The sequence below is a fragment of the Aristolochia californica genome, unplaced genomic scaffold, assembly GCF_029961685.1.
Source record: "Aristolochia californica isolate CCGP_79_NKW_82.1479 unplaced genomic scaffold, dmAriCali1.0.hap1 SCAF_8, whole genome shotgun sequence".
NCBI lineage: Eukaryota > Viridiplantae > Streptophyta > Magnoliopsida > Piperales > Aristolochiaceae > Aristolochia > Aristolochia californica.
Window position 1 is genome coordinate 4,203,298 of NW_027182279.1, and position 22,723 is coordinate 4,226,020.

Sequence of the window (22,723 nt, forward strand, 5' to 3'; positions counted from 1 at the left end):
ATGGGTTTTCTCATAATCTTTACAAAGGGTTAGGAGAAGAAGGAAGAGAGAAAAAAAAAAAAAAAACAAGAGAAGAAAAAATGAGAAGGGAGAAACCCTAACTCGTGGGAAAGAAGGAAGCAAATAAGAAAAATTGAAAGAAGAAATGCTAGAGTTGAATGCTCTAACTTGTTCCCCCATGCCTCTATTTATAGTTGAAGTGTGAAGATTACAATGTCAATAATACTCTTTGGGTAACATCTATTAAGAGAAAAAATATATAAAATGACATACACCATCTTGTATAATTACCATAGTTCACCTTTAAAAATTATCAACGTTAATAATTGTGGATAACACATTACTTTTGTGATAATATTACTAATACAAACAAATTCACATACAATATATTTGGTATTCTAACAAAATTATTTTAAATTTCATAACTCTAGATTTTATTAAATCTATGTTGTTCTTTTATATTATATATTTAATTTAAAAAAATAAGTTATTTGAGAAAATGATGTAAACAATTGATGGCTCATATAGAGAAAAGTTTATAATGAACATGTTTCAATTTTTATGTTGATATTTTAATAAAATATTTTTCATTTTATTTGTTGTTTACAAAATGTCAATATTTTAAGGACAATGTAGATATGTAGTTAATCATAAATTTTTTAATAATATTTTTATTAAATATTTAATTTTATGATTTATCTCCGTCCTCCCCTTCGAATATTTTCTGGCTCCTACGACTAACCAACTCATGTTGTTTACCACATGTTTTTATTGTCAGAGTGATTCCGTCCACTCTTGTAGGTGGTAGTTTTTCGCATCTAATAGATCAGTCTTTTGAGTGAATTAGCTAACAGTTGTCATTTATCAATATCCAATCAAACATTGTCATCACAAGAATTACCGTGTTAAACTATTCCTCATTTATTAAATATATTTTTTAAAAATGATAAGATATTTTTTTCTATTTAAATCATTAACTACTTTTATGGGTCATAGAAAATAGCAAGCCGGGTTGGTTAGCTAAATCGAGTTTTTAGGAACCAGACCGGGTCATAGGACCAAGCCGTAGCGTTATTGGGATCCGCACATCCTGTGGAGACTCGGGCTTTGAGCCTTCAAATTCACCACTTTCAAAGCACATCTAACACTTTTAGACCAATTATTTCGGCTCAGGCCATCTAATCATTGCGTCACTCTGGAAAGCCCTTTATCGGCTTGCCCTTCTTTTATTCTTTAAATATACAGTCCGTACGGCCCGGCGAGCCACACACATGAAACGGAATCATTTCTCCCGCGAGATAATTTCGGCGCCCGGCCGCGGCGTGGCGCGTCTCGGGATGCGCGCAATGATGCGCTTCCCACGGTCAAAAGACTCAGAACTCAAAAATTTCGGCCCAACCTACCCCCGCCGCCCATATACAGCGGTGGGCCCAACGGCTTATCCCATCATTACTCCCCTGACCCCACCACCAGTTTTATATACTCTCTGGGCCCCGAGCATGATTTCTATCACACGGACGTGTCGAGTAGGCTTATTTTCAGTGAATATTATTAAATTCACAATTTTACCCCTACGCCCGGTTTCGATATCATCGAGGGCGTTGACAGATAGTGGAAGTGGGAGCCAGGGGTAAATGCGGTTGTTGGGTCAATGGGTGCGGTCGTTGGATTTTCCTTTTTTCAAAAATAAAAAATATCCTGAAAAATAAAAACACTAATTAATAAAAAATTAAAATATTTTTTGTAAAAAAACAAAGCAAAAGATTCAGATGCGTGGGACCACTTTTCGTCTCGGATCTTTATATTACGGAAATGGAAGTTGAAAGTGAGAGTTTCCACTAATGATTGTTCTTCTAGAACGTACCCAATGGCTCTTTAATAGCTAATTTTTATTAATTTTTTTTTCTCGCACGATTGGTTGAATTGGTTAAATGAAAATAAATTTTCTATTTATTTATTATAATAATTTTAACAAATTAAAATAAAAGTGATATTCAGTTTTCTTCGTTATCCTTGAACCACGTCAGCATCATGTATTCATTAACGTCAACGATGCTGGTAGTTGGCCATTACCTCTAGTTGATGAAAATACGAAAATACCCAACGTTCATTCTCGGTCTCACGTTGTACTGAACCGGGGCGTTTTCGTCCTTTCTGTGATTTTAGTATTTCTTGTCGTTTAGTTCTCAAAACTGGATGACAGTCGAGGCTTTCTTCTTAAGACTATAAATCCGGGGACTTTTTGACTGTCCTTGCAATCTGCCACACTTCCCCGTGTACACCCGCTAGCGTTCTCACCGAGGGGACAGAACACAATGGCGCTCCGGCGGAGCCTACTCCTGGCCGTGTCTCTTTTGCAGGCAAGACAATGCGAGACGAATTCCGTCATGTTTTCTTTGTTTTGATTGTTATTCGGTTGAGACTGTTTTGTTGTTTTTTGTACTGTGATCTGTGGAACCTTATCGATAGTTTTGGATTGGTTAAAAAGAAGAATAATTATAAATTTTTCTGAGGAATGGAGTTCGTTTAAATCGGTTGACCTTTCGATTTTAGCTGATGATTACTGGTCAAAATATTAAGCTTTGAGATTGTTTGCTGTCTCCGGTCTCTCAGCTTTTCGTCCTCCGGAATAGTTTTTTGCCGTAAAACGTCTGGTTGATGACTGATCACATTTGAAATTTTGAGTGTTCACGTGAGCAGAAAACAAGTTCTGTAAGGGAGTGTATTACCGGTTAGGGATTTAACTTCGGAAAATTATATGCATTCGGAAGTTTTTGGGAGGGCAGGAGTCGGAGCTTCTGTTTGAATGCTTTTAAATCGAGGACAATGATCCGTTGTCGGCTGAAACCAATAACTAGAAGTTTTTAGGCATCTCTTTTTCTTTTTGATCTACTTATTAACTCGTCATCCTTTTACTAATTCTTCATTTCTTTTGATGGTCCACATGTTCCTGTTCTAACTTTTTTCTTTGGACACTATGTCGGGTTGTCTTTTATACGCTTCCTAGGAATTTTGAGATTTTTTTAAAAAAATTCCTCATTATCCTGTCTTCAGTACCGATACATGACCATGAAGGTTGATGGCATTAAATGACTTGCTGCAATTTTACATACGCAGGCTATTCTTTTTGTGTTGCCAGCAACTGCGGGGGAGACATATGATGCTAGATTTCTTCTGGAGGCCAATTCTACATCTAAGTAAGACATTTGAATGTTAGGTCTTTCTGATGAATTGGAATCTGAGAGATTTATATGTACCTCGTATATTGTATACTTTTAGCACAAGTTACAATTCTTGAACGACTTACTGATTTCACTGGATTTCTGTGAAATTTTCTATTGCCGGTTACTCCTCTATGTGGTACTACTGATACAAACTGAAATTTAATTTTGTGGTGTTTAATTTTGTTTCAGTTATCATGTCTATTTATTTGAACCAAGGGTAAATGCATCCCCGATAGTATGTATTTGAGCCCCCCGATATGTATTGAGAATCTGATACACCTACACCTGATCTAAGAATTGTAAAATAGGTCAAACAGAATTTAATAGAAGGGGCAAAACTTGCATGAATCTTTACGTCATACTTGCTGTCGTTAATGGATGAAAATTCATTAACAGAAGGAAAAGTATAAGTATGCTCGACGAACGAAGAGTACTAATTACTTTTTCTGTTTAAAGCATCTCGTAGAGATACAGGGGGACCTATTTGGTAAAAAAATTTGGTGGGCCTGCACTTTACTTCTGTTTCGGGTTCCTCGGAAGATATCTCTCAAATGAAAGCACTGGATTTATGCTCGAGTAGATTCTTATTTTCGTTGAGAAAAAAAGAGTAGAATTTTATTTGATCACGTTGTTGACTCAACCAATTCATCTAGTATGTTTACATAGATTTGTTTTTGGTCTCTCTTCTTTATCTACATCATGTTAAATATGATATGGAAAGCCTCTCAATCTTTGAGTATTTTGTTAAATTTCATGGCAGTGTATTAATGCCTAGTGGTGGATCCACTTGAAGATATTGTTACCTGATGAAAGTTTGTGGTAGTCACTTTATAATTTGCTTAATCATTTATTCCTGTGAGGAACTTCTGGTAGATATTATTTCGAATAAAATGATCAAATCTGGGATTCCTCTAAGGAAATTCCAAGCTACTTCTCTTTTATTAATGCTTTTTTCCTGATGCATTTTGATTGAGAGAATACAGCTCTCTCTAGGTCAAATTTTCACCAAATTTCTTTCTACTACCCCTCACTGACTTATTGGAATTCTCTGCTATCATTTTATTTTACATGGACAGAGACAGACATTCAGTAGAGTATTGTGCTATGTATGGTATTTGTGGACAGCGTGAAGATGGGAAGGTTTTAAACTGCCCTTATGGCTCCCCTTCTGTTAAGGTAGTAGGCTCTCTCTCTCTTTCTCTCTGTGTGGTTTGTTTGCTCAGTGAGAAAATTATTTGTGGCGACACAGAGTTTGGAAAATGTTTCATTGAAAAATGATATATATCAAAATAAATGCATGTTTATTGATTTGTAGAGTTTTCTCATCTTTAAATTGCAGTAACCTTTTTGAATGAATCCATATCTTTTAATGTGTATAAGCGTTTTTTTAATTGAGTGTTCTTACAGGTTACACCTTATTATGTTTTTTTCCAGCCAGATGATTTACTTTCTTTGAAGATTCAGAGCTTATGCCCGACAATCAGTGGAAATGTTTGCTGCACTGCAGATCAGTTTGACACATTGCGCGGGCAAGTTCAACAAGTAAGACACATGACTAAAACTGATTTGATGTTTCATCAAATGTCTGCAAGTTTATGAAGTTTTTCTGCTCACATGTGTGCCTTCCATGAAGCTGTCTTTAGGTCTATAAGATACTCAATCATGATCTATGGCATTTTACCTAGATGTGTATACAATACAATGATGTGGTACTCAATCAGGAAACTCGAATAATGGGAGAAGAAAGAAGAAGAAATGTTGAAAAGATTCGCAGGCACTAATCTGATTTTTAATCACGCAGAAATTAGAGAAATACAGCACCCAGTGGTTTGCATCGAGAAGATTCAGTGTGAATAGGGTTGACTGGTTGATCTCGCTACCTTCTTAATAAAGTAGTACATCTGAGGACACAAGTACCCCTCACGTAAGGCAGATTTTAAGTGACAAAGTACAGTAGGACAATAATACCCACGGTAACATAAACATATCCGTTGAACACTTAAAAGAAGACTCTTAAATAAGTTAGTTGTAAAAGAACTAGCAGAATGACATAAATGATGGAAACTCCTGTATCTTGTATGTCTCAACTGACTTTTTTCTTTTCACAAGTCATTTCTCTCATGCCTAGTAGTTTTTTATTTTGTCAAATTCCGAAGTTTCTTTAAGTTGTAAGGGATCGGCCTACTATTGCAATCTTTTGGTATCCATAGAACTTTCCTTATGACTGGTCTGTACCCCTCTCCTCTTATAACTATCCTTTTATTTTCTTCCTGTTTTTCACTGATTTTCATTGTACCTTCAAGTATGTAGCTCTAGTTCTCACCAAAGAAAAGAAAATCTTTCATACCATTTCAGAAAAAAATGCCATTTTGAGTTTTACTGGTTTCTGATGGGATAAACTTTTAAATGAACCATGTCCCTCATGACTGTGAATCAGGTATTGCCTGATCTGGCCTATTCTCTACATATTACTGTTCATCGTTTTTGTGAGCTTGTCTGACTTTGATGATTGTCCTCATTTGGCCTAAACTGGTTATCTAATCTGTGCAGGCAATTCCTTTCCTTGTTGGTTGCCCAGCATGCCTGAGGAATTTCTTAAATCTCTTCTGTGAGCTTTCTTGCTCTCCATATCAAAGTATTTTCATCAATGTGACTTCTGTATCTAAGGTTAGCTCTTGACATTATGATACCTTTTTGTTATTTGATATGTTCTCCTTTTTTATATATGAGGGCCTGATCACTGGTCTTTATTGTTAAAATGATTGGTCAAGTTCTTCATAAGTAAATAGTTTCATTTTCTCTCCTTCCCTCCCTCTCTCACTCTCTCAGTCTTTCTCTCACACTCTCTCTCTCTCACTTTCTTGCTTGCTCTTGCTTTTTATTGTTCCCCTGTGTAAGCAATATATAGATTCAGGAAAATATATCTGCTCTTTTTTATAGGTTAATGGTAGTTTCACTGTTGATGGCATCGACTTTTTTGTAACTGATGCTTTTGGTGAAGAGTTGTACAACTCTTGCAAAGATGTGAAGTTTGGGACAATGAACACTCGTGCCATGGAGTTCATCGGTGCAGGGGCTCAAAATTTTAAAGGTAAATGCCACTCAAAACAATTAGAAATTTAAATATATAATGCTAACATATTAAGTGAGATCACTAATACTTTTAGAAAAAAAGTGATTTTCATAATTACCTTTCCCATTTCTCTCTGTATAGAATGGTTTGCATTTATTGGACGACAAGCAGACCTGAATGTGCCTGGATCACCCTATGCAATAAATTTCCGGTCAAGTGCCCCTGAATCATCTGGAATGAAGCCAATGAATGTATCTGTCTATTCATGTGCTGACACTTCATTGGGCTGTTCTTGCGGTGATTGTCCTTCTTCTTCTGAATGTGCTGGTTCTGCTCCACCTTCTCCACATCATAAACGCTCATGCTCTGTTAAAATTGGGTCCCTCCATGTAAGTTTCAAGTACCATTATTTTCTTAAAGTCCTTTCAAGTGAATACAATTTTTTTTTTTTTTTGCTCTTACTATATCATTTTTTATTTATGTTATATATGCAGGTGAAGTGTATAGAGCTGTCATTAACATTACTATACATTGTTTTAGTGTCTGTACTTTTGGGCTGGGGTTTTTTACACACAAAGAGAGATAGAGGTGGCCCTTCTCTTAGAACAAAGCCTTTGTTGAATATAAGAGATGAAAGTGGGCTCCAATCTGTGAATAAAGAGGAAAGTGAAACCCACCCAGAGCAGGTACTTTTTCTATTTATGCAACTGATTTCCTGTAGTTTTCTTTATCCACGTTAATTGCCAAAATATTTTCAATTTATCAACAGATATACTGTTTTAGTGATATGGTGGTTGATCAATGTAATGATCTACAGGTGCCTGAAGAGGGTTCTAGAATAATAAATGGCCTCCAACTTTCTGTTGTGCAAGGCTATATGTCTAGCTTCTACAGGTTATTCTCTGTTCTTCTTGCTCTTTTTTTTTTCTTTTGGCTGTACAGCCTTTGGATTTGTAACTCTGCCTTCATACTATTGTGCAGGAGATATGGAACATGGGTTGCTAGAAACCCAGCTCTAGTGCTTTGTTCATCACTGGCTATTACACTTGTATTGTGCTTGGGTCTTATCCGTTTCAAGGTGGAGACAAAGCCTGAGAAGGTATAATTCTGGACTGTTTTGGGCATCTTCTAGTGATACTCTTAAGATAACAAACTATGTGCCTGTACTATAGTCTTTGTGGATGAGTAATTTTGCCTGACGATGGTTGTGCCATTGCAGCTCTGGGTGGGGTCTGGAAGTAGGGCTGCAGAAGAGAAAAAGTATTTTGACAGCCACCTTGCACCTTTTTATCGAATTGAACAGGTAATGCACCTTTTGAGTTTCAGTTGATTTCCTGTGTTCTATTCTAAGCATTCATCAGTAATTTTAAATTCTGTTATATTCTTTATTATCTGTGCTTTGGTGGAAGGCAAAACACAATGGTTGCTCATTTAATATTGTGAAGTTGGGTTTAAGGCCCATCCCAAAATGACTAGCCAACTTAGGAGACCTCTTTCCCAACTAATAAACTTAAGATTTTTTTACTCACTAATCCATGTGAGACTATTCCTTAACACTCCCCCTCATGTGTATACCCTCTTTTGTGGCACTATGGATAATTTAGGTGCAGACCCTCTTTTGTGCCTCTACGAGTGGATAGTTTAGGTGTAAGCCCTCTTTTTTGTGGCTCTACAAGTAGATCGTTTAGGTGTAGGCCCACATATGAGTACCTGGTCTGGTACCATGTTAAGTTGGGTCCAAGGCCCATCTCAAAATGACTAGCCAACTTAGGAAACCTCTTTCCCAACTAATAAGCTCAAGATCTTTGTACTCACTAATCCATGTGGGACTATTCCTTAACAAACATCATTCACAACTAGGGATGTATCTTACTTTTCAAAGTTGAGTATAGACATAGATATTGCAAAATGAGAATGGGGACTTAGTAAAATTAATTCGTTAATTTTTCTAAGTATTTATGAGTGTAGGGAGCCTGGAGGAGATCATCAATATCATTCTCTTGTTTCTTGAATATAATGGTTTTTATTAACTCCCTTTTCTTTATTTTTTTGTGCCTTGGGGGGTTTATTCAATTTAGAATTTAATCTCTAGAAATATATACTAGAATTTTACTACCAGAAAGACAATTTTTGAAACAAAAAATTGATAATATGGGAGTTACCTTTGGAATTATTGTTCACTTCTCCCAACAAATGAATTATGCTATTAGGGACTGTTTGTCTCTGTTTAGAGTTCACTTCTCCCTGACCAATTTTCGCATTGAAGATTTTTTCCATTTGGAAAAAAAACTCCCATTGACTGGTTTCTTGCTTTTGTGCCTTCTTGGTTTAAGTTTTTAATCATTTCCTAATAGGGCAATAAAAAACTCATTTTCTTACCTCTTTTACTACTTGTCAAATAAGAGGAATTGAGGTATGTTTTAATGTCCCATTTAGATCTATAATTAGAAAGATTTTGTGCTTATTACTTTGTAAGAGGCCCCTTGATGCTAGCTAGTTATTTCGAGATGGACCTAACTTTACATGTTATCAGAGCAAGTAACTATATGCGGGCCTATACCTGAGGGGGAGTATTACTATAATTCTAGATAGATCCAAGATGCCCTAATTAATAGGGAAGATGCTGATTAATTTGGTTAGTCATTTTGGGATGGACCTGAACCCAATTTTAATAGGGTTAAAAGTTTCATCTTCTAAATTGGTGCAAACACCTTTTGGTCTAGTGGTATTCTGTTTACATTAGGTGCATAAGGTAGTGAGTTCGAATCATGCCATGCCCCTCTCAAAAAAAAAATTGGTGCAAACACCAAATATATATATTTAAAAAAATGGTGCAAACGCCAAAAAAATTTGGTCAAACAAAATATTTTCTATTTGTAGTTTTTTTCATAGGTCGAGATTAAGTAGCAAGAAATATGTATTTTCTCTTAAAAATGAAACATTGCTTTAAAATATTTTTTGTTAAGATATAAAACGGATATAAATTAACATAATTTTGTGTATTTACATTTTTACTAAAATTTTAGTTACATATTAACATAACGTGATGTTTTATATAAATATATTTAACAATTAGAAGTAAACATATGTTTAATTTTAGAAGGGGGAGGGTTCATCTCTGTCTATCCAAGGAGAGGCCTCTTCTGTTCCATGGAAATGGGGGAAGGCTGATGCTCTTCCCCAAACCAATGGGTAAGTGGAGGCTTTCCCCCCCTTCCTCTTGTATAATAGGGAGAAGAGGATAGGGTAGGAGGAGAGTCTCCTCCCCTTCTTTGTTTGAGGGAGCGGTCCATTCATACAGACAAGGGGGATGGCCTTATCTTCTCCCCAGCCGTAGAGAGGAGGAGAGGGGGAGGGGTTGGTTGGCTGCTTCCGACATTGAGGAGAGGGGAGGAGAAGAGTTAATGTGTATAATCTAATTATTGCCATCTGGTATTGAACTCCAATTCCACAGTAATTTCTCATACACTAACACCCCCTGGGATTTTCTTCATATCAGATTAGTAGACTTGACAATATCTGTATCACACGTTATCACGTGTCTTTAATCTTTTGTAATCTAAAAGTAGACTTTGGCTTTGATGTAGATGCTAATTATCTTTTGCAAACACTCTTGAAGGCACTGTAAGAATTCCTCACATTCAGAATGTGGGCTTTGACTCTATCTAGTTTCTACAGTTTCCCGCAGGCTAATCTGCAGTTATCTAATACATAATATCTGATCATATTTTATCCTAAGTGAGTTAAATTTGTCCCATCTGGTGTTAAAATTATTTATCTATTGTGCTTTGAAAACAATCTTAACAGCACTAACGAAGCCTTTTGGGAGTTAGTAGGATGGGTGCTAATTTCTTATATTTCAAGACAAGCTATTGCATAAATATGAGGACACTGATTCAATTCGATTGCCATCTCATGAGCTGAAGATACTTAATTATCCCTTCAACTGATTGGCTTTAGAAATGACATTCTTATAGAGGCTAGAAGTCGGGTGTGTGCTTTTCATTGCGTTTGTCATTTCATGTCACTGAATCAAAAAATGAATCTCTCGAGCATTTTTTCTTTTCTGAATTTGTTTTAATGTATATTGTGGTTTCTTGACAAGGTTAGTGTGCTTCTTTCGGTTCCTGTGCAGCTTATATTAGCAACTATTCCAGATCCAAAGAATGGGAACTCACGAAGTATTGTGACTGACAATAATATCCAGCTTCTCTTTGAAATTCAGAAAAAGGTATTATATAGTTATGGTGAAATGTGCAATAATCTGGATTTGCAATTGGTTGTCATAACCTGATTTTGGACTACAATGTTGCTATGATGTGTACATTTCTCAGGTTGATGGAATACGTGCAAACTACTCAGGCTCTATTGTATCTCTTACTGACATTTGCATGAAGCCCCTTGGTGCAGATTGTGCAACACAGAGTGTATTACAGGTATTATGATAGCGGTTGGATGGTATTTTTAATTATTTTCCAGTTAGATAGGTTTTCAGTATTGCTCATTTCAGTTCAGCCTTGTATAATCATAGTTTTTGTTGACTACCATGTTTCTGATCATTAAACCTGTATTTTCTGATATTGTCAGTATTTTAAAATGGATCCAGAAAAGTATGATGATTATGGAGGAGTTCAACATGCTGAGTACTGCTTTCAGGTATATATGGCATGTCTTCTTGCTTTTGAATGAAAGGAAGCATGCTTGCATCGTATGATATTTCATACAGACTAAAATTTAGATCTTACCCATCAGTTAATTTTGTATCCCTGATATTTTTAATTTTGATATATTTCCTGGGCTCTTCTTCAGCATTATACATCTGCAGAAACATGTTTGAGTGCATTCAAAGCTCCTGTGGATCCAAGCACAGCATTGGGGGGCTTTGGAGGGAGCAATTATTCTCAGGTTCTAATTGTGGTCATGATTTGTGCACAAACAATTGTTCATTTGAAGATATCCAAGTAATCATACAAAATCTCATATTTCTATCAGGCTTCCACATTTGTAATTACTTATCCAGTAAACAATGAGGTCGATAAAACAGGCGAAGAAAACGGGAAGTCAGTGGCCTGGGAAAAGGCTTTTATTCACTTAGTAAAGGTTCACATTCTTATTTATTGTTACATTGTTTTTTTTCTTCATTTAGTTCTCTTATTAAATATATCAATTTTTTGAAGGATGTGGTTATTAAAATTTAACTTCTCCTCTTCTAATGCATTCTCATAATTTTCAAAAAAAAAAAAAAAAAACTGTGCTGTTTTTCAGGAGGAGCTGATTCCAATGGTGCAAAAGCATAATCTTACACTTTCTTTCTCTTCAGAAAGTTCTATTGAGGATGAGTTAAAAAGGGAGAGTTCTGCAGATGTGATAACCATATTGGTGAGCTAGTTAGGGGTTGTCCATTGCTTTGTGAAAGTACTTTTGGTGTCACGTCGCAACTGATATTAATTTACCTTCTTGTTTGCATCAGATTAGCTATCTAGTGATGTTTGTTTATATATCGGTCACTTTGGGAGATGCACCTAATCTAGCTTCTTTCTTTATTTCATCAAAGGTAAGACTTATTACAATTTCACTTCTTTTTTGAGCATTGCAATGTTCCCATCTGAATTGTTGACTTGTATGTTTATTAGTGTTGTAGCCCTTATATGTGGAACTCCTAATGGCTTTTTTATGGAATTTCAGATACTCCTTGGACTGTCAGGAGTTGTGGTTGTCATGCTTTCTGTACTTGGGTCGGTTGGATTGTTCAGTGCAATTGGAGTAAAATCCACCCTCATCATTATGGAAGTTATCCCATTTCTTGTTTTGGCTGTAAGTTAGCTTTTCTCCTTCTTGTACTTCTGCTACTTCTCAGTTTTTTTTTTTTTTTGAATGTTGTGAAAGTTCTATTCCACTAAAGAAAACTAATTACAATATAGATAAAAAATAATCTATACAAGAAAAAAATGCAATAAAAATAAAAATAAAATAAAAATGCTATCAATTAGTGTGACTAAAATTCACAACCATTGCAAAGATACACCCTTCTTTGCCGATTGATCTGCTATTGGATTTGCTGATCTTGGAATATGTGCCCATGAACACTGCTTTTCAATAGCAAGATCTAAAACTTAAAAGAAATATCTGGTCAAATCTCCTAGGTGGTTTGTTTTTTCCCATTTCCCATGAAATTAGAACAGCTGAATCTCCTCCAACAATTAACTGATGGGCAAATTACAATATATTCTATCCATCTTTTGTTACCAAATGTTCCTAATGTTTATGGTAGATCTTGCAATATCACAGCATATCTTGGTGGAGTTAGATCCAACACAATGAGTCTGCCAGAGAACTGGGCCACAATAGCTGTAGAAGAATTGGCTAACATTTAGTTTTCAGGCTTGTATACCTTCATTTGCTTGATCAAAATTGTTTCTTATAACTGGTATGCTGCAACATAGATCTTGTCCTTTGCGTTTGTCCGACGGTGTTTTCTTTCGGTTTTTGATATTGTGTTTTTCTGATGGTGATTTCTTTCAATTTTGATTTCAGAAAGAAAAAAGAGTGTTCTCCATACCAGGAAAAAAAATTACTTGTACAGTATGTCAGTGTTTGAATATTTCTCTCCCAAGTATAGATTGAAAAGCGTTCAGTATCCAGCTCTCATCTCCATTGTTTCTCTTCTAGACATGTCAAATACACTGTTCACTAAGCAACTTGCTGAACCAGGCAATCCTGAACCTCTAAGAAAGCATCTGAAGTCTTAATAATCTCAGCTATTCCTATGGCGCCATCCTTTATGATGGTAGATAAATAAAAATGCAATCAGCACATTGCTTGCATAGATCATTATTTGGTTTATTGTGTTGACAGGTCGGGGTGGATAACATGTGCATCCTGGTGCATGCTGTCAAACGTCAACCATTGGATTTGCCTCTAGAAAGACGAGTTAGTAATGCGCTGGTTGAAGTCGGACCATCTATAACTCTAGCAAGTCTATCAGAGGTTCTAGCATTTGCAATTGGGAGTTTCATTCCTATGCCTGCATGTCGTGTATTCTCCATGTTTGCAGGTTCGTTAAAATTGGACCCTATTTCTTTTGACTAGAAATTTGAGTTATACTTTAAAAAGTATAAGATAGATATTCTGTTGAGATATGTGAATTTGTTGTTTAACATTTTCGTGCCTTTCTCCCTCTGCATCTTGTGATGATTTTAACTGATCTATTTTGTTGCAGCACTTGCTGTTCTGTTAGACTTCCTTCTACAAGTAACGGCCTTTGTTGCCTTGATAGTTTTTGACTTTCTGAGAACGGAAGACCATAGGGTTGATTGTTTTCCATGCATCAAGATCCCTGTATCCACAGCTGAAGCTGACAAGGGTAGGTGGCACAAGCTTCTTTCCCATAACTTGCCTCTATTTTTTTCTTTTACTTTTTTTTTTTTGGTTGTTGTTGTTGTTATTATTTAGATTGTTTCTGGTGTCTGTGTAGCTTTGTTATTCTTTAAGGACTTCTGTTCTGCTTAGGGTATTTACTGATTAGAATGGGGAATTTTTTAAAGATATTGTAGGTATTGGGCAGAGAGAACCTGGTTTGTTAGCCCGTTATATGAAGGTATTGTTCTTGTAATATTTTGTTTCCTTTTGTTTTTAAATGAAGTGTTAATTGTGGTCCCTTTTATGATTTGTTTCGCTTTTCATGTGTGTTTACCTTTTTTGTATTTTGTAGAGTCTTCTATCTGTCGCACGGTTGTCTTTTCAGAAAAAAAAAAAACAAAAAATGTCTACATCTTAACTTATTTTTAACTCTGTAGGAAGTTCATGCACCACTTCTCAGTCTTTGGGGAGTAAAAGTTGCAGTGATTGCTTTATTCACTGCATTTTTTTTTGCAAGCATTGTAAGTACTTGAAATCATGTCTATCTAATCTTTCATCTGGGTGTAATATCTGTCAAATAAGAATATTGTTCTTGATTTTCATTGTAATCTTATGCAACTCTACCCTCTATATTGAACCTCACAGGCACTCACCACAAGGATCCAACCTGGTTTAGAACAGCAAATTGCTCTTCCCCGTGATTCATATCTTCAGGTGGGCTTCACATTTGCTTCATTTCCTTCATTTGAATGTATAACATGTTGGCTTTTTTATTTTCTACTTGCTGTGGCTGACTGAAGTTTTCTTGTAGGGTTACTTTAGTAATGTATCTGAGTATCTCAGAGTGGGCCCTCCATTATATTTTGTTGTGAAGAACTACAATTATAGGTATTGTTGATTAATCTCATGTATCAATGAAAAACCGATACCCTTCCTGATGTCATTGTGATCTTCAAGATCATATTTTTACTTTACCACAAAATCAGTAAGTCTAAGCAATCATGGAAATTGTTCTTATTCTGTATTAATTGTGTTTTCAGTGTGGAATCCAAAGAAACGAATCAGTTATGCTCAATCAGCCAGTGTGGTGCTAATTCTCTTTTAAATGAGGTGAAACATTTATTGGCTAGTCTGAGAGACGGAATTGGGACTGAGACGTAGAAGTTTTGTTTACATCATTCTTGTCTTTGCTGGAATACAGATTCAATTATCTTTTTGTACGCAGATATCAAGAGCATCATTGGTACCAGCATCAAGTCACATAGCTAAGCCAGCAGCATCGTGGCTTGATGACTTCCTTGTGTGGTTATCTCCAGAAGCATTCGGTTGCTGCCGCGTGTTCACTAATGGAACATATTGTCCTCCTGATGATCAGGTTTCTCTAGTTAAACTTTTGAGTAACACTTTAAATTGATAGTTGATTGGTCAATGTGAAGAAATATGGTATGTTGTTTCAGAGATTCAGTTGGTATTTAGGTCTTCAAATGAGACAGAAGAACAGGTTCACATTTTTGGTTACTAGACAATCAAGTACTTCAGAATTCTCTTGTTTCTGTTTCTAGTTGTTACTTTACAATCTAGTAGTATGAACTATGGAAATAAACTGGAATATTTAGTACTGCCAAGTAGGGGAAACATGTTTCTGTCAAAGAAATATGTGAACAGTATGGGTAACACAGTGGTTGACATGTATTGGTGTAAGTTAGTGTTAGGATTCTGTGGGGTTCATCTTGGGTTTTGGGTGTCGGGCGGAACCAACCAAATATCATTAGATTGAAGGGCATAGCTTTCTTTGTTTCCTTAGTTGTGGAATTTTTTGTGTATTGGCTAGGTATCTAATATGTGGAACTAGAGTACAAATTATATCTCATGTTCAAATCTTAGAGGGAGTGACCTATAAAAAGAGTTATCTGGTGGCAAAATGAGAGTGTAAAAAAGTGGAAACATGTTACTTGATAGGTGGGCAACTGTGTCTGAGAATGTGGGACATATGAAAAGGGCTACGTAGTTCTAGAGCAAGAAAAATGGAAAAATATTACTTGATTCAGAGTGAAAGCCATCAAAGAGTGGGCAACTGTGTCCCAAAGTGTGCGACCTATGAAAAGGGCTACTTGATCCCAGAGCAGAAATTTGACAAGGGCTACCTAGTCCAAAATGAAAATTATCATAGAATAGCGCAGTCTTGGATGTTGGCATGTAATTTTGGTCGATAGTTATGATCCTTTGAGCCAAAATTGGGTATTGGTCAGGTCAGACCACTTATTATGGGATAGGTTTAAATTTTTTTCTTTATACGTTTCATAAGCTTGGGGCATATCAGCTAGGTTCCTAACAGCTGGTTGCAACCTGGGATTGCATCATTTTTCATTACATCTTAAGAAAAACACCTGTGATGTTCTTATTTACCTGCAACTGTTGAGTGAACATTTTCCTTTTTGTGTTCCAGCCACCTTGCTGTCAATCTGATGATGGTGCTTGCGATGTTGGTGGGGTTTGTAAAGATTGTACTACGGTTAGTTGACTTTCTCTATGGAGGAGAACGTTTTTCTTCTCGTATCTTTAAAAAATAGGTCTCCGGAATGACTAGAGCTGTCTCTGGTTTCAGTGTTTTCGTCATTCGGACTTGCAGCAAGGTCGTCCATCTACTGCCCAATTCAGGGAGAAGCTTCCTTGGTTTCTAAATGCATTGCCTTCTGCTGATTGTGCTAAAGGTGGTCATGGGGCTTACACAAAAAGTGTAGATCTGACTGGTAATCTGCCCTGAGAAATTCTGATACTTTTTATGCAGACCAGGTTACCTTGATTCCTATTTTGTGAATAGGTCTAGGCACGAAAACTTTATTATTAGTTTTTAGCTCCAGTTACATGTGATCTTGTCTGGTATCTGTTTAACAGGTTATGAAAGTGGTGTCATTCAAGCATCAGAGTTCCGAACATATCATACACCACTTAATAAACAAGTATATCTGTGCCCTAAATGAATTTTTTTTCATTAATCACCTTTTAGCCTGATTAATATGACTTACCTGGTTTGGCTTGGCTCTTTTCCAGCGTGACTATGTGAATTCAATGCGTGCAGCTCGAGAATTCAGTTCAAGGGTTTCTGATGCCTTGCAGGTAAATGAGCAAAACTGAGCTGAAAGTGTTATTTATTTCTTTTGGCATGTTTTAGGTGTGGCTAAAATATCTTAGTTCAGAAGTACGTAATTGAATTAGCTGAGTTTGCGTGTCAACGAGAGAAGGTTTCCATTTAAGAAAGCAAGAGTCAGCTGATTGGAATTTACTTACTTCACAGCAAGTATAAATGTCAGGATTCTTTGCAATAAATTAGTATGTCACATAACCATATATTCATGGTGTTCTAACCTAGCAAGTCAACCACGACTCAGTTAGGTCGACCCTCATTTGGCATGGGGTGTGTTAGATCGGTGGATCAGATCCCTAAACTCGCCCAGAGTCTGGACTGAGTCTGCCAGAGGCTCGATTTTCAAGTGCCCAAGTTGGTTCCAAGTGTAGGTTGGAACACCATGGTTATGTCATGGAGCAAGTCTGGCAAAGGTTTAAGACTTTTGCTTTTGCTCCTAATGGTTCTTTATTTGAAGATACATGGACTGCATTTATTCCAAATATGATCTCTGAGAGCTGATGTGAGTTTTCTTTAATGTTGCAGATGGAAATATTCCCATATTCAGTGTTTTATATATTTTTTGAGCAGTACTTGAGCATTTGGAGGACTGCACTGACCAACCTTGGTCTAGCTCTCGGTTAGCCTTTACATGTCTCTTTAGCTAAGGAAAATATGTTCGGTTGGTTTACTTTGTTAAAATTTGAGTTGTTATTTGTCTTCTTGTTATTACTGATGTTGGTTGCAGTTTTGGTGAACATTTCTAGACCTATTCCCTGTAATTGACTAGCTACTGATATCATAATTTGTTTTTTAGGTGCTGTATTTATTGTTTGCTTGGCCATCACCTGCAGGTAAATGTTGTTAGCCGTTAACCCAGGATCGTTTAAACCTTTAAGATCTTTGTAATAAGTGATTATTTGGGTTCTTATATTTTACAAAGAGGTATTCTATCTTGGTTCATTTTGTGAACTAGATAATTTTACTTCATGTGTCAACATCTGATGCTTGGACGTCATCTAACAGATGTGGAGATATAAATATAGATATTGGAAGTAAAAGAAAAACATGGAAAGATATTTATATCATCAGATGTCGACAAGTTATTCTAGGACCAAATCTTACATGTTACAGTATAAGCGGAGTTTGAAATTGCTGAAAAGTATGAGAACAAACTAAGTCATCCTCAATCATTAAAGGTTTATGAAATGAGGAAACAGAAAAGGAAAGAGGAAGAATGAGAAGGCGACAGCTTAATATTTTGGAAAGTAGAAAAGGGAAGTCAGAAGTTTCTACTTTCATCAGTTTCCTAGTTAATTAATAACTCCCAAGTAGGAGAGTTTTATTTGGGAAAAATGTTTGGTTAGTAATTCCTTTATTAGTAGTCAATTACAGAAGTTGTAAAGTGTTCATATTTGGCAATATCTATTTTAGTTAATTGCTGGAATTCTTTTCCAGTGAGTGGTTTTCAATTTAGTAAATTTTTGGTTCAGTTGTAATTAGGAAATCTAGTCCTAAGAAAGACCAAAATGATGTAGCCTATTTTGGCACGGACATCGTAGTTTTAGAGTATTTAAATAGGGAGATGTGCTGTAACTTTCACAAGTTAAAAAATAATAAAGATTTTTTCTTTGGCTGCTGCAGCACCATTGATTTTTTTCTTTCTTTTGCTGAGAATAATTTCTTAGTGGATTTTTCTTTTGTATTAGCTATTGCTAACTACAAAACAACACCTGAATTTTCAAGTTCTTCTTTTGGAACTTGAAAACCAGGAATTTCCTAGAGTTGAGATGGCAAAGCTCCCATATTCCAGTTTTTTCTATGAACTTTATTTCTATAATTTAGCGGCATTAGTCCTCATTTTGATGTATGTTTTCTTGCATTCTTTAATGCAGTTTATGGAGTTCAGCAATTATTTTACTAGTGTTGGCTATGATTGTTGTGGATCTCCTTGTAAGTCATATTAGACTCTCTCTTTTCCAAATGAAATATGAATTTATCTTGTTCTTTGTTTTCTATTTAAGTTTATTTGAAGCTCATGTCACCTTGTAAAAGTCAGATTCACAAAAAGATCCTTGATATGATCTGTAGAGAATAATATCTGTGAAGTTGGGTCCAAAGCCTATCCCAAAATGATTAGCCAACTTACTTTCCAAACTAATAAACTCAAGATCTTTGTACTCACTAATCTATGTGGGACTATTCCTTAACACTTCCCCTCACGTGTAAGCCCTCTTTTGTGGGTTCTACAAGTGGATAATTTAGGTGTAGGCCCTCTTTTGTGGCTCTACAAGTGGATAATTTGTGTAGGCCCTCTTTTGTAGCTCTACAAGTGGATAGTTTAGGTGTAGGCCCTCTTTTGTGGCTCTACAAGTAAACAGTTTAGGTGTAGGCCCTCTTTTGTGGGTATACATGTGGATAATTTAGGCCCACATGAGTACCTACTCTGATACCATGTTAAATTGGGTCCAAGGCTCATCCCAAAATGACTAGCTAACTTAGGAAACCTCTTTCCCAACTAATAAACTCAAGATCTTTGTACTCACTAATCCATGTGGGACTATTCCTTAACAATATCAATTGTAAATAACCACTTTTCTGAAATGGACGACTGATAACGGACTACTGTGGTCAATAGTTTTTCATACCGAACTTTAAATTGCATACCGAATCTTCTCCAGCTGGGTGGAGTTTGGGACAGGTTGATAAATTGTTATACACCGTCTTGCTTGGCAAATGACCTGATGTTATCAGGTCATTTTTGACAAATCTATCTTTTAATGCTCAGAAGTCAGGGAGGTCAATGAGGTTCCCCGGACTGGCTGAATGAGTTAAACACTAAGAGAATCATAATATTAAGGCTTGGATGGCCTGATTGAAGAATGTGGTATTATATTTAGTGTGTTTAAACATGTAGTGTTTACTGCTGAATCATTTTTTAGATACACTGGTAGTGAATATTTCCCAATACTCCATTGTGCCATGAAACATCAAAAGGAAAATATTTAACAACATTGATTTACTACTCGTAGGTCACAGAAGAGTTGGCATTTCAGCTCTCACTATTGATGAAAAAGTTCTGGTTTGCGTGGTTGGGATGGATGTAAATTACTTTAAAAAATGTTTTCTTTATACTTGTTATCCACAAAATGCTACAAATGTCGTTAGTTTTGGTTTCATCACTGTGGTTAACTTTCTTCAATTTGTCTGTATTTGCTTGAGATAAGATTCATACTAACAATAAGGACCTTTGCAGGGTGTTATGGCAATTCTGGGCATCCAACTGAATGCAGTTTCAGTTGTAAACCTTGTAATGTCTATAGGAATTGCAGTCGAATTCTGTGTGCATATAACACATGCTTTTTCAGTAAGTATTTTTTCCTTTCTAAGTAGATCCTACTTGTCAATTCTTTCTTGAAATTTGTACATCTTTTTTGTGCATTGCAATGGAAGATTTGTATGCATTGATTTGTGACGTGGCACAGTGGTTTAGATTCAATAAATAAAAAAATTGAATTTTTCAGTGGATTTTGGCAACAGTTAAAACTGTAATCCAGTTTGAGTTTAGTGGATAAAACATGAAAGACAGAAATTAGGGTTTCTGCAGCTATTAGGAAAAATAACAAATAGAGAAAAAAAACCAAGGATAAGTTTATCCAAAAGAGAATACAAACCAAAAATTTATTCAGTGGTAAAAGAGTGATTTCTGGGTTACACATGGGGGACTTTTAAAGGCATAACAAATCAACAAAATAGCAAACTCTATCGTTTCCACAGTAGGAAATAGACTGTAATTAGGTATTTCTGGATCTAGTTTAACTTAAATAGTTGCTCGGTTTAGGCTATGCTAATTTGAAAACAAAGACCAAAATCTGAAACAAGAAACTACCACTAGAAAAAGCTTTCTAATTTGGAAACAAAGACCCAAGCTTAAAATAGGAAGCTACCGCTTGAAAAGACTTTCTAATTGAAGTTTTTAACTAAAACAGCAACTTGTCAGCATGCTTAAAATTGATAATTACAACTTAGAGAAACTTTCTGATGTAGGAGTTTTTATTCTTGGAACTTGAGCCCAAAATAAGAAATTTAAGCTTTTTTAAATAGTCTTCTTCTTTCTTCTTCTTTCATAAACATGAGAGATTTTAGGGTGATCTGTTTTCCTTAGATATTCTTCAGCTAGATCTTAAACATGAGAGATTTTAGGATGATCTGTTATCCTTAGATATTCTTCAGCTAGATCTTCCACATTGGCATGTACTGCATCATTCTTCCCTTCTTTTAAACGAAGTTGAGATCTGTGATGTTGTAAGAGTTCTCATGAAGTGTTAACTTTTTCTTCCTTTTACTGTTTTAACTCTTTGCTTTCTTCATAAATAAAGAATATTTGAATACTGTGTCAAACGACAGGCCACTGCCCTCCATTTTCTTCAGCAGATGGCTGTGGCTGGGCAAAGGGTTTGTTTTAGTTGCAGACACTCTCTATTGGGAGCTGGGATTGATGATTTTCATAGTATATGCTGCTTTGGAGTGCACTATCTATAATCATAGATCATAATTCTGCTTGGGATCTTTTACGTCCCTTTTGAAAATAGAATTCCAAGTATCAATTAATGCTCTGAAAGTTTATTCTTTCACTGAGGTTATACTTTATCAAAGGAATGAATAAGTTAAAAAATTAATGCCGAAAGCAAGTAACAAGGAAGAAGAAAGCATTTGCCCAATAGGAGTCATGGATTTCTTCCATGACTGGGTAATGTACTCTGTATACATTTGCTTTCTTCCTGTCTGTAATGACACAAGTGGTCCGGTACTTTTTCCTTCGCTCACAATCCAACTTTTTTCGTACCTTTTCTGTCTTGGAACGAGGGGTGAAAAAATGGAATCAAAGATTTTAAAATTTGTTTCTACCATTTTCCTGTGTATTTGATCTGCTTCTACTTGCTAAGCATAATCCTTGTCATTAAAAAAAAAAATAAAAAAAAATAGTGAGCTGTCTTTATAATTAATTTTTCATGTTGTTTTTTTTGGACCGATTTCTCTGTCCATTTTCTATACTTAAATCATTCACCGATTCTCTTTTACAGGTGAGCATTGGAGATAGGGGGCAAAGGGCAAAGGAGGCACTGAGTACCATGGGTGCTTCTGTCTTTAGGTGAGAGTTCCTACCTCGACTTGCTTTTGATTACTCGGTTCAAGGATGTGAAGCTTGGGTGTATTGAATTTTTATTCAGCAACTAGAAGATGCTTTGACTATTTTCCAGAAAGGCTTCTTCGGTTCCGTTTAGGTGTCAAAATTCCTACTAACAGGTCATGTTGGTGCAAATGTATTTGCAGTGGCATAACATTGACAAAGCTCGTGGGAGTCATCGTCCTGCGGTTTGCAAAATCAGAGATATTTGTGGTCAGGAAGACTTGATTTCCGCATTCGTAAGTATCGTACGTTCAATTTCTTTCTGTTTCGTTGATCACGGTTTCTTATGATTTGCAGGTTTATTATTTTCAAATGTATTTTGCCTTGGTGCTAATTGGTTTTTTGCACGGGCTTGTTTTCTTACCGGTAAGAGAAATCGGGCTTTTATTGCAAAATTTATTAAGCTCTAGTTGGTTATATAATATTGAAAATAGAGAGAGAAATTTCATGACAATAGACGCGAATGCTTTGCAGGTAGTGTTAAGCTTATGCGGACCTCCTTCAAGGTACGAGGTGATCGAGAGGAAGCAGGAAGTGCCAAGCGCTTCCTCACATGTTAGCTGAAATGTCTACTGGGGTTATCAGAGTTTCGAAAAAAGGAAAATGGTAGAGAGATAGCGCTTTGTTGTTGAAATGATAATAACCTTGTAAATAGTTACATCTTGCTAAATCATTTTATTCGAAAGGTGCGATTCTTTTTTCTTTTTACTTTTCTTTTGTTTAAGTTAAAAGTGCGGGAGCAAATATTTCGA

At 35.9% G+C, this 22,723-nt stretch overlaps 1 protein-coding gene across 3 annotated transcripts; it reads left to right on the plus strand.

The window, feature by feature from the left end:
* The first annotated feature begins 2,273 nt into the window (after window positions 1-2,273).
* On the plus strand, window positions 2,274-22,680 carry LOC137938827 (uncharacterized). 3 transcript variants are annotated; one of them, XM_068783882.1, is made up of 39 exons: window positions 2,274-2,360; window positions 3,118-3,197; window positions 4,301-4,400; window positions 4,632-4,766; window positions 5,775-5,891; window positions 6,165-6,315; window positions 6,439-6,686; window positions 6,792-6,983; window positions 7,115-7,191; window positions 7,279-7,396; window positions 7,517-7,600; window positions 10,433-10,528; window positions 10,632-10,733; window positions 10,885-10,953; window positions 11,107-11,202; window positions 11,290-11,397; window positions 11,563-11,676; window positions 11,768-11,851; window positions 11,983-12,111; window positions 13,153-13,351; window positions 13,517-13,660; window positions 13,842-13,894; window positions 14,094-14,177; window positions 14,302-14,370; window positions 14,468-14,544; window positions 14,697-14,766; window positions 14,882-15,031; window positions 16,103-16,168; window positions 16,262-16,406; window positions 16,552-16,616; window positions 16,708-16,773; window positions 17,327-17,420; window positions 17,598-17,634; window positions 18,676-18,733; window positions 20,037-20,147; window positions 21,865-21,932; window positions 22,115-22,181; window positions 22,269-22,337; window positions 22,446-22,680. In XM_068783882.1, the coding sequence occupies exons 1-39, from the start codon at window positions 2,316-2,318 to the stop codon at window positions 22,533-22,535; spliced, it is 3,927 nt and encodes a 1,308-aa protein (XP_068639983.1). In that variant the 5' UTR covers window positions 2,274-2,315; the 3' UTR covers window positions 22,536-22,680. The 3 variants fall into 3 exon arrangements, with proteins under 3 accessions (XP_068639983.1, XP_068639984.1, XP_068639985.1); XM_068783883.1 differs by having other exon boundaries at window positions 13,851-13,894; XM_068783884.1 differs by having other exon boundaries at window positions 4,659-4,766; window positions 13,851-13,894.
* The last annotated feature ends 43 nt before the right edge of the window (window positions 22,681-22,723 follow it).

What these genes read in the sequence shown, in the direction of transcription:
- LOC137938827 (XM_068783882.1), top strand. Translation starts at nt 2,316, where the DNA reads ATGGCGCTCCGGCGGAGCCTACTCCTGGCCGTGTCTCTTTTGCAG. An exon ending in TTAAAATTGGGTCCCTCCAT is followed by an intron (nt 6,687 to 6,791) that starts GTAAGTTTCAAG and finishes TTATATATGCAG; the next exon opens with GTGAAGTGTATAGAGCTGTC. An exon ending in CTTTCTTTATTTCATCAAAG is followed by an intron (nt 11,852 to 11,982) that starts GTAAGACTTATT and finishes ATGGAATTTCAG; the next exon opens with ATACTCCTTGGACTGTCAGG.